This window comes from Chiloscyllium plagiosum, unplaced genomic scaffold, assembly GCF_037043375.1.
Source record: "Chiloscyllium plagiosum isolate Xiang-an unplaced genomic scaffold, Cpla_swu_hap1 HiC_scaffold_9, whole genome shotgun sequence".
NCBI lineage: Eukaryota > Metazoa > Chordata > Chondrichthyes > Orectolobiformes > Hemiscylliidae > Chiloscyllium > Chiloscyllium plagiosum.
Window position 1 is genome coordinate 55,760,513 of NW_028270147.1, and position 13,735 is coordinate 55,774,247.

A 13,735-nucleotide genomic window follows, 5' to 3' on the forward strand; every position below is an offset into this window, starting at 1 on the left:
TAATGTCATAGTGTTAAGGGTTTAGATGGAGAGGAATTTATTAAGAGTGTACAAGAAAATTTTCTGATTCAGTATGTGGATGTATCTACTAGAGAAGGTGCAAAACTTCTCTTAGGAAATAAGGGAAGGCAGGTGACTGAGGTGTCTGTGAGGGAGCACTTTGGGGCCAGCAACCATAATTCTATTAGATTTAAAATAGTGGTGGAAGAGGATAGACCAGATCTAACAGTTAAATTTCTAAATTGGAGGAAGGTTAATTTTGGCAGTATTAGGCAAGAACTTTCAAAAGCTGTTTGGGTGAAGATGTTCGCAGGTAAAGGGTCAGCTGGAAAATGGGAAGCCTTCAGAAATTAGATAATGAGAGTCCAAAGACAGTATATTCCTGATAGGGTGAAAGGAAAGGTTGGTAGGTGTAGGGAATACTGGATGACTAGAGAAATTGAGGGTTTAATAAAGAAAAAGAAGGAAGCATATGTCAGGTATTGACAGGAGAGATCGAGTGAATCCTTAGAAGAGTATAAAGGTAGTAGAAGTATACTTAAGAAGAAAATCAGGAGGGCAGAAAGGGGACATGAGATAGCTTTGGCAAGTAGGGTTAAGGAGAATCTAAAGGGTTTTTACAAATACATTAAGGACAAAAGGGTATCTAGGGAATGAATAGGGCTCCACAAAGATCAGCAAGGTGGCCGTTGTGTGGAGCCGCAGGAGATGAGGGAAGATACTAAATGAGTATTTTGCATCAGTGTTTACTATGGAGAAGGAAATGGAAGATATAGAATGTAGGGAAATAGATGGTGACATCTTGAAAAATGTCCATATTACAGAGGAGGAAGTGTTGGATGTCTTGAAACACATAAAGGTTGATCAGGACCAGCTCAGGTGCACCTAGAAGTCTGTGGGAAGCTAGGGAAGTGATTGCTGGGCCCCTTGCTAAGATATTTGTGTCGATAGTCACAGGTAAGATGCCAGAAGACTGGAGATTGGCTAATGTGGTACCTTGATATAAGAAAGGTGATAAGGACAAGCCAGGGCACTATTGACCAGTGAGCTGCATTTTGGGAAAGCAAATCTGAGCGGGACTTATACACTTAATGGTAAGGTCCTAGGGAATGTTGCTGAACAAAGAGACCTTACCTTAGCTCCTTGAAAGTGGAGTCGCAGGTAGATAGGATAGTGAAGAAGGCGTTTGGTATGCTTTCTTTTATTGGTCAGAGTATTGAGTACAGGAGTTGGGAGGTCATGTTGCGGCTATACAGGACATTGGTTAGACCACTTGGAATATTGCGTGCAATTCTGGTCTCCTTCCTATTGAAAGGATGTTGTGAATCTTGAAATGGTTCTGAAAAGATTTACAAGGATGTTGCCTGGGCAGGAGGATTTGAGCTATTGGGAGAAGTTGAATAGGCTGGGGCCATTTTCCCTGGAGTGTTGACGGCTTAGGATTGACCTCATAGAGGTTTATAAAATCATGAGGGGTATGGATAGGATAAATAGACGAAGTCTTTTCCCTGGGATGGGGGAGTCCAGAACTAGAGAGCATAGGTTTAGTGTGAAAGGGGAAGATATAAAACGCACCTAAGGTGCAACTGTTTCATGCAGAGGGTGGTGTGTGTATGGAATGAGTTGCCAGAGGAAGTGATGGAGGCTGGTACAATTGAAACATTTAAAAGACATCTGGATGAGTATATGAATAGGAAGGGTTTAGAGGGATATGGGCCACGTGCTGGTAAATGGGACTAGATTAGGTTGGGAATCTGGTCGGCATGGATGAATTGGACCGAAGGGTCTGTTTCCGATCTGTACATCTCTTTGATTCTAAGTGTGTTTAACTACATGTGCATACTTTCCCCGTCCATTGCAGCAGGCATAATAAATGAATCACAAAGTTATGTTATTGTAATTGCTGTGCAATACAACAGAGTTTGAACTAATATTTCATCTCTTCCCCTTGATGAAATGTTACTGTACTATTGTATTATTCTAACTTGCTTTAAACAACAAAAGTATTAAATGTCACAAACCTGACTCTGCCAATATCTTCTTATTCAGAACAAGAATGAACTCATAAACACCTCCCAGTGTTCCTGAAGCATAGTAATGAGTACCATAATCTGCAATGAATTTAGCGTACATTCCATAATTGTATTCATCTGGAAGTTTCATTAGGGATTCAGTCATATCTTCGTCCAGAAGTAAATTATATCTCCTCATTTTGAAGTGAGCAGTTTGAATTTTAGTACGAACACGAACAAAACTAACATCCTAAAAAAAAGTCAACACTTTATCTGAACAACTGTTTAAAAGGAGTCATGTCACATTATTTCGATCATAGATGTTTCCACTAAGTTAATCAATCAGTGTCTATAATGTAGGCGACTGCATTTCAGTTCACGTAAACTCTGATCTGTTGGATCCAGTCAGTTTGGTTTATTGCTGTAGTACATTCAATGATATTGAAAATAAGATTAACATAAATGTAATAAAGTTCAAACATTGAAATCAGATCAGTGTAAGACTCAATAAGCAGATAATGTCCATAAAGTACTTGTTTCTATTGTCTGTTGACACAAACCAGCAACACCTACAGTCCCCTCAAAATTAAATGACCCTAGCTTAGGCATACTGACAAGATCCATTCAAGATGTTCAGATTGGTTCAGGACCTCAAAGCATTGAAGTGCACACATTAACAGATGCAAACTGTTTCATATCCAGGTTAGATTAGTTTAGATTCCCTACAGTGTGGAAACAGGCCCTTCGGCCCAACCAGTCCACACCGACCCTCCAAAGAGTAACCTACCCAGACCCATTTCCCTCTGATTAATGCACCTAAAACTACAGGCAATTTAGCATGGTCAATTCACCTGCACATCTTGGGACTGTGGGAGATAACCCACACAGACACAGGAAGAATGTGTAAACTCCACGTAGAGAGTCACCCAAGGCTGGAGTCAAGCCGGGGACCCCAGTGCTGTGAGGCAGTAGTGGTAACCACTGAGCCACCGTGCCATCCTTATTATAGCTTCTCTCTGCTAACTTACATTCACAGAGCTGTCATTCATTCTAATTCTGCCACTATATATGCATTACACCAAGGGTGACTGATTACAGTGCATAACATCAGATGCATTATGCTCAGTCAGACGTTCACAGTGTTCCTATCCACTTTGGTTCTTAATTACTCACTGGGGACACCTCACCATTGTGCATGGTTAGGCATGGTCTCAAACTAACCTTGCACCAATTCTGATCATACTCAACCTCCTCGTTGACTCGTTGCAGGAAAAGCTGAACCATAACCAGGTTAAGGGGACTAAGTATGGTGGATCAGATTGGGGCATCAGGCTCCTTATGCACTTTGAGGAAAAGATCATGAACGTGACAGGATCTTTCCTGTGTGATAAGCTTATCTGAGTCTGAAAAGGATATAGCCAGGTTCAGCACAAACTTGGCAAATGGAATATAATGTGAGAAAATGTAAGATTATGCACATTAGCAGGAACAAAGGAAATAAGAGCAGGTCTAGGCCACTTGGACAATTGAGTCCGTTCCATTATTCAACAAGATCTTTTCTTGGATTCAGATCCACTTACCTGCCCACTCACTATAACCCTTAATTCCTTTACTGTTCAAAAATCCATCTTTGCCATAAAAACATAATGAGATAGCCTCAACTTCTTGGGGCAGGGAATTCCACAAATTCACAAACCTTTAGGTGAAGAAGTTCCTCCTCAACTCAGTCCTCAATCTGCTCCCTCTTATTTTGAGGCTCTGCCCCCTAGTTCTAGTTTCACCTGCCAGTGAACACAACCTCCCTGCTTCTATCTTATCTATTCCCTTCATAATTTTAAATGTTCCTATAATACTCCCCCCCATCCTTCTAAATGAGTATAGTCCCAGTGTAATTGATATCTCCTCATAAGGCAACCCTCTCAACTCTGGAAGGAACCTGGTGAACCTCCTCTGTACTCCCTCCCAATGCTCCAAGTAAGGAGACTAAGATTGTATACAATACTCAGGTGTGGTCTCACCCGCACCCATACAGCAGCCGTATTACTTCCCTGTTTTTAAACTCCATCCTTCTAGCAAGGAAGAACAATATTCCATTTGCCTACTTAATTACCTGCTATACCTGCAAACTCACCTTTTGCACAATACCATACTGTAATTTTTCACTATTTAGAAAAGCAGTCCATTTTGCTCTTATTCCAACCAAAATGGATGACCTCACATTTATCAACATTGTACTCCATCTGCCAGACCCTTGCCAACACACTTAACCTATCTATAATCCCTCTGCATATTTTCACTGTCCTCTGCACACTTTGTTCTACCACTCATCTTAGTGTCATCTGCAAACTTTGACATATTACACTTGGTTCCCAATTCCAAATCATGTATGTAAATTGTAAACAATTGCAATTTTAACATTGATCCATGAGGCACACCACTAGTCATGATTGCCAACCACAAAAACACCCATTTAGCTCCACTCTTTGCTTTATGTTAGTTAACCAATCCTCTAATCGTGCTGATACATTACCCATAAAACTGCGCATCTTTATCTTCTGCAGCAGCCTTATTTGCAACATTTGTTGAATACCTTCTGAAAAGCCAGACATACCACATCTCCATTGTCCAGTGTGCTCATAATATCCTCAAAGTATTTCAGTAAATTAATTCAACCATGTCTTCCATGAACCCATGCTACATCTGCCCAATGGGACAATTTTTAATCCAGATATCTGGTCATTCTTCCGTGATGATAGGTTCAAGCATTTTCCCCACTACAGAAGTTAAGCTAACAGGCCTATAGCTATCTGCCTTTTGTCTACCCCCTTTTTTTAAACAGTGGTATCACATTTGCTGCTTTCCCATCAGTTGGAACCCACTGCAGAGTCCTGCAAATTTTGGAAAATTTCCACAAGTGCATTTGCTATTTCATCTGCCATCTCTTATAGTACCCTGGGATGCATTCCATCAGGGCCAGGAGACTTGTATATCTCTAGCCCCATTAGTTTGCCCAGCACTACCTCTTTAGTGATAATGATCATTTCTAGGTCCCCACCTGCCACAGTCTCCTCATCATTAATTATTGGCATGTTATTTGTGTCTTCCACTGTGAAGACCGACACAAAATACCTATTCAAAGCTTCTGCCATTTCCTCATTTCTCATTCTTAAATCCCCTTCTCATTCTCTAAAGGACCAATGTTTACCATATGAAGGGCTTATGCTCAAAATGTCGATTCTTCTGCACCTCGGATGTTGCCTGACTGGCTGTACTTTTCCAGCACCACACTTTTCGACAGAGTTTACCTTAGCCACACTTGTTTGTTTTATACATTTGTGGAAACGTTTGACCTCTGTTTTTATATTTGGGCTAATTTATTCTCATAGTCTATCTTATCTTTCTCTATAGCTTTTATTGTGGCTTTTTGTTGACTATTTAAAGATTTGCAAATCCTCTAGTTTCCCACTAAACATTGCCACTTTGTATGCATTGGATTTCAATTTGATACCCTCTTTCATTTCCTTTGTTATCCATGGCTAATTATCCCATTTCCGACAGTCCTTCCTTTTCACCGATACATACTCTTGCTGAGTAAGATCACTTTGAAAGTCTTCCACTGTTCCTCACTTGTCCCACCATATAGTCTTAGCCAACTTCTCCCTCATCCCATTGTAGTCCCCTTTGTTTAAGGACAAGACACTGGTATTGGATTATACCTTCTCACCTTCCATCTCTATGTTAAATTCAAATATACTGTGATGGCTCCTCCCAAGAGGATCTCCAACTATGACATCATTAATTATTAATTATTCCTGTCTCATTAGAGGAGAATAGAGGGGCTGAATGAAATTAAAATGTAGAAAGTCCACGGCACAGAGGGATTCGGGAGGGGTCATGCAAAAATCATGAAAAGTTAGCATCTAGGTTCAGCAGGTAATAGGAAAGGCAAATGGGTTATTCACCTTTATTTCAAAGGGAATGAAATAGAAATAGAGCTAGTCTACAGAAGATTTGTAATGCTGATACCAGGTGTGTAGGCATTGTCTTAAGAGGATGTTTTGAATAGATTAGGGCTGAATTCATTGGAGTATAGAAGACTGAGAGGAGACCTGATTCAGACATACAAGACTATTAGAAGACTTGAATGGGTAAATATAGAAAGGTTGTTTCCTCTTGCAGAGAGTTTAGGACTGGTGGGATAAATCTCAAAATCAGAGGTCACCCATTTAAGACAGAGCTGGGGAGGAAGTTTTGCTTAGATTACAGTGAATTTATGGTATTCCTCACCATAAAAGGCTGTCGAGGCTGGGCCAATAACTACATTCAAGGCTGAGATAGACAGATTTTTAATTAGTAATGGAATCAAGGGTTATCAGGTAAAGGCTGGAAAGTGGGGTTAAGGATTATTAGATCAGTCATAATCTTTCTGAAAGGTGCAGCAGACACAATGAACTGAATGGCCCATTTCATCTCTTGTGTCTTATCATCTTATAGGAGGGTGAGCCTGCATGTGGACAGGAATTCTCAGCAGGTCAGGGCTCGGTAGACCAAAGATCACCAAGGTACGGACACTCGTGCCTTCAAATTTGCCAGGGCTTAACACATACCTGGCTTCCTCCATTCTAGCTGTGGAACTATGGCCTGGCCCAGATATGATGAAAGGGAGAGGAAGAAAAAAAAATTCTGAGGGCTCAATGGTGACATTGGTGTTCAAACATGGTGCCAAGACTTACTTACTTCTATTGCTATAACTGCTATCTACTGTTGTCTTAGTGTTGCAACATGTTGCGCTGAATATGACACCAAATTAAACTAATCCCTTCTGTCTCCCAAGGTCCATATCCCTCCATTACTTGCTTATTCATGTCCTTATCTAAAAGCCCCTTAAACATCCATATTGTATTTGCCTCTACCACTATCCCTGGCAACACGTTCTAGGCACCTACCACTTTCTGTGTAGAAAACTGCCCTCACATCTCCTTTGAATTTTTCCCCTCTTCCCTTAAATGCATACCCCTAGTATTTGATGTTTTAAAAAAAATTCTGACTCTCAACCCTGTCTTATCCTCTCAAAACTTTATAAACTTCTATCAGGACTCCCGTCAATATTCATTACTTCAGTAAATACAACCCCAGTTTGTCCTTATAGCTCATGCCCTCTAACCCAGGCAGCATCCTGGTAAATCTCTTCTGCAATCTCTCCAAAACCTCCACATCCTTCCTGTAATACCCAGAAAACAGCCTTCCGATACTACCCTCTAACCACAGACAAGCCAATGCTGAATCCAAATGGCAATGTTACCATGGATCCCATGCATCGTAATCTTCTGGATGAGGTACCTCGTTGAAAGTTTTACTAAAATCCTTATAGACAACATCCACTGCTCTACCTCATTGATCACCTTCATCACCACCTCAAAAACTTCAATCAAGTTAGTAGGGCATAACCTGCCCCACACAAAGTTGTGCTGACTGTCCCTTAATAGGCCATACTTTTCTAAATGTGCGTATATCTAATTCCTAAAAATCCTCTCCAATAGCTTCCCAACTACTCTCTGTACTGAAGCTTAGGCCTTACCTTGGATTGGTAAATTATTATGAAAAATTCATCTGCAACTTGACCTCCATCCTGGCACCCCTATATTTGCTATTGAAAAGGGGTCAATCTTGGAACTGGTCTCGTAGCCAAAATATAGACTTTAGGGAGGTGAAGAGGCAACTATTGTCATCTCAGGTGTTAGAACACTACAATCCCAAGTGAGATGTGGCACTAATTTGTGATGCCTCCCCATGCAGTGTCAGGGTAGTGTTGGCTCACCAATGGCCCAGCGGAGAGGAACACCTGATAACATATGCTTCCCAGACTTTGGCTGATGAAGATACACCCAGACAGGGAAGGGAGGTTTGGCGGTCATGTTTGGTGTAAGAAAGTTACACCAATATCTTTACAGATGTAAACTTACAACAGTAATGGACCACAACACCCTGCTAGGACTACTTAAAGAGGAGAAAGTGAGGACTGCAGATGCTGGAGGTCAGAGCTGGAAAATGTGTTTCTCCAGCTTCCTCATTTCCCCTCCCCCCACCTTATCTCAGTCCCAACCCTCGGACTCAGCACTGCCTTCTTGACCTGCAATCTTCTTCCTGATCTCTCCGCCCCCACCCCCTCTCCGGCCTATCACCCTCACCTTAACCTCCTTCCACCTATCGCATTCCCAATGCCCCTCCCCCAAGTCCCTCCTCCCTACCTTTTATCTTAGCCTGCTTGGCACACCTTCCTCATTCCTTAAGAATAGCTTATGCCCGAAATGTCGATTCTCCTGCTCCTTGGATGCTGCCTGGCCTGCTGCGCTTTTCCAGCAACACATTTTTCAGCTACTTAAAGAGGACAAAGCTGCGTCACTCATTGCTTCAGATCAAATTCCAAGTGCGTTCAATTACAAGTTGGAACACTTTGTACGGGAGGGCAGAAGTGAGGACTGCAAATACTGGAGATTAGAGTTGAGAGTGTGATGATGGAAAAGCACAGCAGGTCACGCAGCAGCCGAGGAGCAGGAGAATCGACATTTTGGGCAAATACCCTTCATCAGGAATGAGACTGGGAGTCAAGAAGGTGGAGAGATAAATGGGAGGGGTGTAGGGCTAGGGTGAAGCTAGCTGAGAGAGCCATAGGTGGATGGTCGTGGGGCTAATGGTAGTAGGTCAGAGGGGAGGGTGGAGCTGATAGGTGGGAAGGAAGATGGACAGATAGGACAAGTCAAATGAGGAAACTGGTGAAATCCACATTGATGCCATGGGGTTGGAGGTTTCCGAGGCAGAAGATGAGGCATTCTTTCTCCAGGCGTCAGATGGTGAGGGAGTGGTGATGGAGGAGGCCCAAGACTGGCATGTCTTTAGCAAAGTGGGAGGGGGAGTTGAAGTTTCGGTGATGGCACTGTGGGGTTGTTTGGTGAGGGTGTCCCAGAGATGTTCGCTGAAGCGCTCTGCGAGTAGGCATCCTATATCCCCAATGTAGAGGAGACCACGTCAGGAGCAATGGATGTCGTAAATTACATATCTGGAAATTCAGGTGAAATTTTGACAGATGTGGAAGGCTCCTTTGGGACCTTGGATGGAGGTGAGGGGTGTGGTGTGGGTGCAGGTTTTGCAATTCCTGCAGTGGCAAGGGTCAGTTTTGAGAGGGGATGGTGGGTTGATGGGGTGTGTGGACCTGACGAGGAAGTCACGGAGGGAATGGTCTTTAACGAAAGCGGATAGGGGTGGGAGGAAAATATATCTCTGGTGATGTGGTCTTTTTGTAGGTGGCAGAAATGGCGACAGATGATGCGATGCATATGGAAGGCTTTGTCCAGGAGGCCAAGTGGCAAAAGCAGATGTGGTGAGTCACCTGCCACTGGCAGATATACCACCAATGATGCCACCACTGCAAGAGTCCGTTCTGGTTTTAAACTTTCTAGACACTCTTCCGGTCACCACTGACAATATCAGATTGCGGACACAGAAAAATCCCATCCTGGTAAAACTAAACCAGCTGGTAGTGATGGGGGAACCAAAAAGGTCATCACAATTGGAATTAAAACCTTTCTGGACCTGGCGAGACCAGATCACCATTGACAATGGCATATTATTATGGGGAGCAGGAGTGATCATCCCAAGCAAAATTCACTGCTAGATACTGGATAACCTCCAGCAGCGTCTTCCAGGGATTTTCAAAATGAAGATGTGAGTGAGAAGGTATGTTTGGTGGCCAGGATTGGAAGCTGACATAGTAGTGTTGGTGGATAGTGCCCAGAGTTCTCATAAGGACACAAATTACTGCCAGCTTCTCCCCCACATTCATGGGAATGGCAGGGCAAACCCTGAACTCGTTTACATTTCAACTACACCGATCCTTTCATGAGCTCTATGCTTTTAGTCATTTTAGATGCTCATTTAAAATGTTTGGATGAGATTAAGGTTCATTTGTTAAACACAGGCACGACATTTGAAAGGTTATGAGCAGCATTTGCAATACACAATTTCCTGGAAATGTTGGTCACAAACAACGGGCCATCATTTATCAGCAGGGAATTCGAATACTTCCAGAAGTCAAATGACATTTAGCATGTCAGAATAGCTCCATACCATCCAACATCCAATGGGCTGGTGGATAGATCAGTCCAAACTTCAAAAGCAGGCTAAATGAAATAGCCTACAGTTTCACTTGACACCAAACTGTCCTGTTTGATTATCAGAGCACTCTTCACTGCAACTACAGGGACAGGTCCAGCAGAGTTGCTAAAGGGGAGAAGACTCCGCGCCAGGTTAAATCTGATCTTCCTGGGATGGGGGGAGAGTAAAACAGTACCAGGAATGCCAATGCTGGACTAGACTCTTCTAAGTGAGAGAGGCAGTTTAGTTCAGGGTTTGGTGTTGAAACCATGGGAATCACAGCCCTGCATGGGTAAAACGGATGATTGATATGAGGTCAGGTCCCGTGACGTACGAAGTTCAGGGAGGTGAGGCAGTCCTGAATAAGCATGTGGACCACATGAAAGCTGCAACTTTGCAAAACATGCCCGGCCCCTCAGAACATCAAGCAAGGCTGTCAGAATCCATGGTTCTCTCTCTCTGCCTAGTGTCTAAGGGACCACTGAGGATGAGATGGACACAACACATGACACAGCCTCAACATCATTGTCGCCTGAAGAAGATGCTCTGGGCGCAAGAGATGAGTCCAGTGCATGCCATTAGTATCCAAGGCAGTGTTGGAGAAACCAGACCTTGTGCGAAAACACCCCAGGAGAAGCTACAGGAAAGTTAATGGACATCATCCCAGGATTCAGAGGGGGAGGGAAGTAATGATTCACCCAGGTGGGCCTAACAAAATATGTGTTCCCTGATTGGACCAGGTTAACAGCCCCAAGCAGAGAGTCCTGGCTGACAGATGTAAACAGGAGTGTCAGGGATTCTACTCACTCTAGGAGCTGGCTTCCCCGGCCCCCAACGCCTCATCTTCACTATGGATATCCAATCCCTCTACACCTCCATCCGCCATGACCAGGGCCTCCAAGCCCTCCGTTTTTTCCTCTCCAGACGTTCCCAACAGTACCCCTCCACCGACACTCTCATTCGTTTGGCCGAACTGGTCCTCACCCTTAACAATTTCTCCTTTGAATCCTCCCACTTCCTCCAGACCAAAGGGGTAGCCATGGGCACACGTATGGGCCCCAGCTATGCCTGTCTCTTTGTTGGCTACGTAGAGCAGTTGATCTTCCGTAATTACACCGGCACCACTCCCCACCTCTTCCTCCACATTGATGAGTGCATTGGCGCCACCTCGTGCTCCCGCGAGGAGGTTGAGCAATTCATCAACTTCACCAATACATTCCACCCTGACCTTAAATTTACCTGGACCATCTCTGACACCTTGTTTTTACCTCATCTCTGACACCTCCCTCCCCTTCCTGGACCTCTCCATCTCCATCAGTGACGACCGACTTGACACTGACATTTTCTACAAACCCACCGACTCCCACAGCTACCTGGATTACACCTCTTCCCACCCTACCTCTTGCAAAAATGCCATCCCGTATTCCCAATTCCTCCACCTCTGCCGTATCTGCTCCCAGGAGGAGCAGTTCCACTATAGAACACACCAGATGGCCTCCTTCTTTAGAGACCGCAATTTCCCTTCCCACGTGGTTAAAGATGCCCTCCAACGCATCTCATCCACATCCCGCACCTCCGCCCTCAGACCCCACCCCTCCAACCGTAACAAGGACAGAACTCCCCTGGTGCTCACCTTCCACCCTACCAACCTTCGCATAAACCAAATCATCCGCCGACATTTCCGCCACCTCCAAACAGACCCCACCACCAGGGATATATTTCCCTCCCCACCCCTCTCCGCCTTCCGCAAAGACCATTCCCTCCTTGACTACCTGGTCAGGTCCACGCCCCTCTACGACCCACCCTCCCATCCTGGCACTTTCCCCTGCCACCGCAGGAACTGTAAAACCTGTGCCCACACCTCCTCCCTCACCTCCATCCAAGGCCCTAAAGGAGCCTTCCACATCCATCAAAGTTTTACCTGCACATCCACTAATATCATCTATTGTATCCGTTGCTCCCGATGCGGTCTCCTCTACATTGGGGAGACTGAGCGCCTCCTAGCAGAGCGCTTTAGGGAACATCTCCGAGACACCCGCACCAATCAACCAAATCGCCCCGTGGCTCAACATTTCAACTCCCCCTCCCACTCTGCCGAGGATATGGAGGTGCTGGGCCTCCTCCACCGCCGCTCCCTCACCACCAGACGCCTGGAGGAAGAACGCCTCATCTTCCGCCTCGGAACACTTCAACCCAGGGCATCAATGTGGATTTCAACAGTTTCCTCATTTCCCCTGCCCCCACCTCATCCTAGTTTCTAACCTCCAGCAACTCGATCCCCTGACTTGTCCGGACTTGTCCTACCTGCCCAGCTCCTTTTCCACCTATCCACTCCACCCTCTCCTCTCTGACCTATCACCTTCATCTCCTTCCCCACTGACCTATTGTACTCTATGCTACTCTCTCCCCACCCCCACCCTCCTCTAGCTTATCTCTCCACGCTTCAGGCTCTCTGCCTTTATTCCTGATGAAGGGCTTTTGCCCGAAACGTCGATGTTGCCTGTCCTCGGATGCTGCCTGAATTGCTGTGCTCTTCCAGCACCACTGATCCAGAATCTGGTTTCCAGCATCTGCAGTCATTGTTTTTACCTCTGTGCAAGCTGGGTCAGTTGTCAGGTACTGTGCATGTGTAAATAAATGGTGACTTGGTGATAGGATACCAGCCATTATGGTGTTATGTCAATGATCTGTGCTATCTTTCAAATAGAGAATATTGCAGCTCTATGTTGTCATGTATGTTGTCTGTGTACATAGCATAGGTAAGCACTGTATTTTAGTACAACATACGCAACAGCCTATATGTTACCCTATACGTGTACAAATCCCAATACAAATCTAATTAATTAGTTACAAGACTAAAATGTGTTATTTTATGAGTACTTTATACAGATTATATTTACAAGATGTGACAATCTGATGGACACCACCTCAGATATAAGTGGAAGAAATAGTAAGAGAATCAAAGCACAAGATTTTCTAATGCAATAAACCTTCCTTGCTTGTGTAGCCCAGTGTTATACAGAAAGGCTTTGGTCATTTCCATGTCTTACAATAATTACTTCAAAATAAATAAAGAAAAATGCCATTTACTTACCTTCCCTTGAAACTTTGTTACATTTCTAATAAATGTGGAATACTCTCCAAAAGCAATCGCAGCTTTTACAACAGAAACTTTCACACCAACTCCAAACTCAAAAGAGTCTGAACTCCTCATTGCTGTAGCTAATTCATATACATTATCATGAACATCTATGGTAAATCCAGAATCAGCAATTGCCTTTGAATAAAGCAAAAATAAGTGAAAAAGTTTTAACAATACTCAGAGATGAAATCTATTACCTTGTAATTATTTTGAGTGACATTTGAGAGTGAATTTGTGCATTTACTAAACTTTTAAAACTTTTCTCCTACATTTTCCTCCCTCCACTCCATAAATCAAAGAAACAGGCCCTTAAGCCCAACCAGTCCACACTAAACATCCAAAGAGCAACCCATCCCTCCCTCCCTTCCACATTTTACCCCTGACGAATGCACCTGATTACTGTGGCTCTGTGCAAGCTGGGTCAGTTGTC

At 44.0% G+C, this 13,735-nt stretch overlaps 1 protein-coding gene across 1 annotated transcript in view; it reads right to left on the bottom strand.

Annotated features, from left to right (window-relative positions):
- Positions 1-13,735, bottom strand: part of c8a (complement C8 alpha chain) — a 53,407-nt gene that overhangs the window by 12,862 nt on the left and 26,810 nt on the right. The window contains exons 6-7 of the mRNA XM_043699308.2: positions 13,258-13,440; positions 2,022-2,262 (exon numbers count right to left, since the gene is read on the bottom strand). Of these exons, the coding sequence (XP_043555243.1) occupies positions 2,022-2,262; positions 13,258-13,440 (424 nt within the window). The remainder of the gene's footprint in view (positions 1-2,021; positions 2,263-13,257; positions 13,441-13,735) is intronic.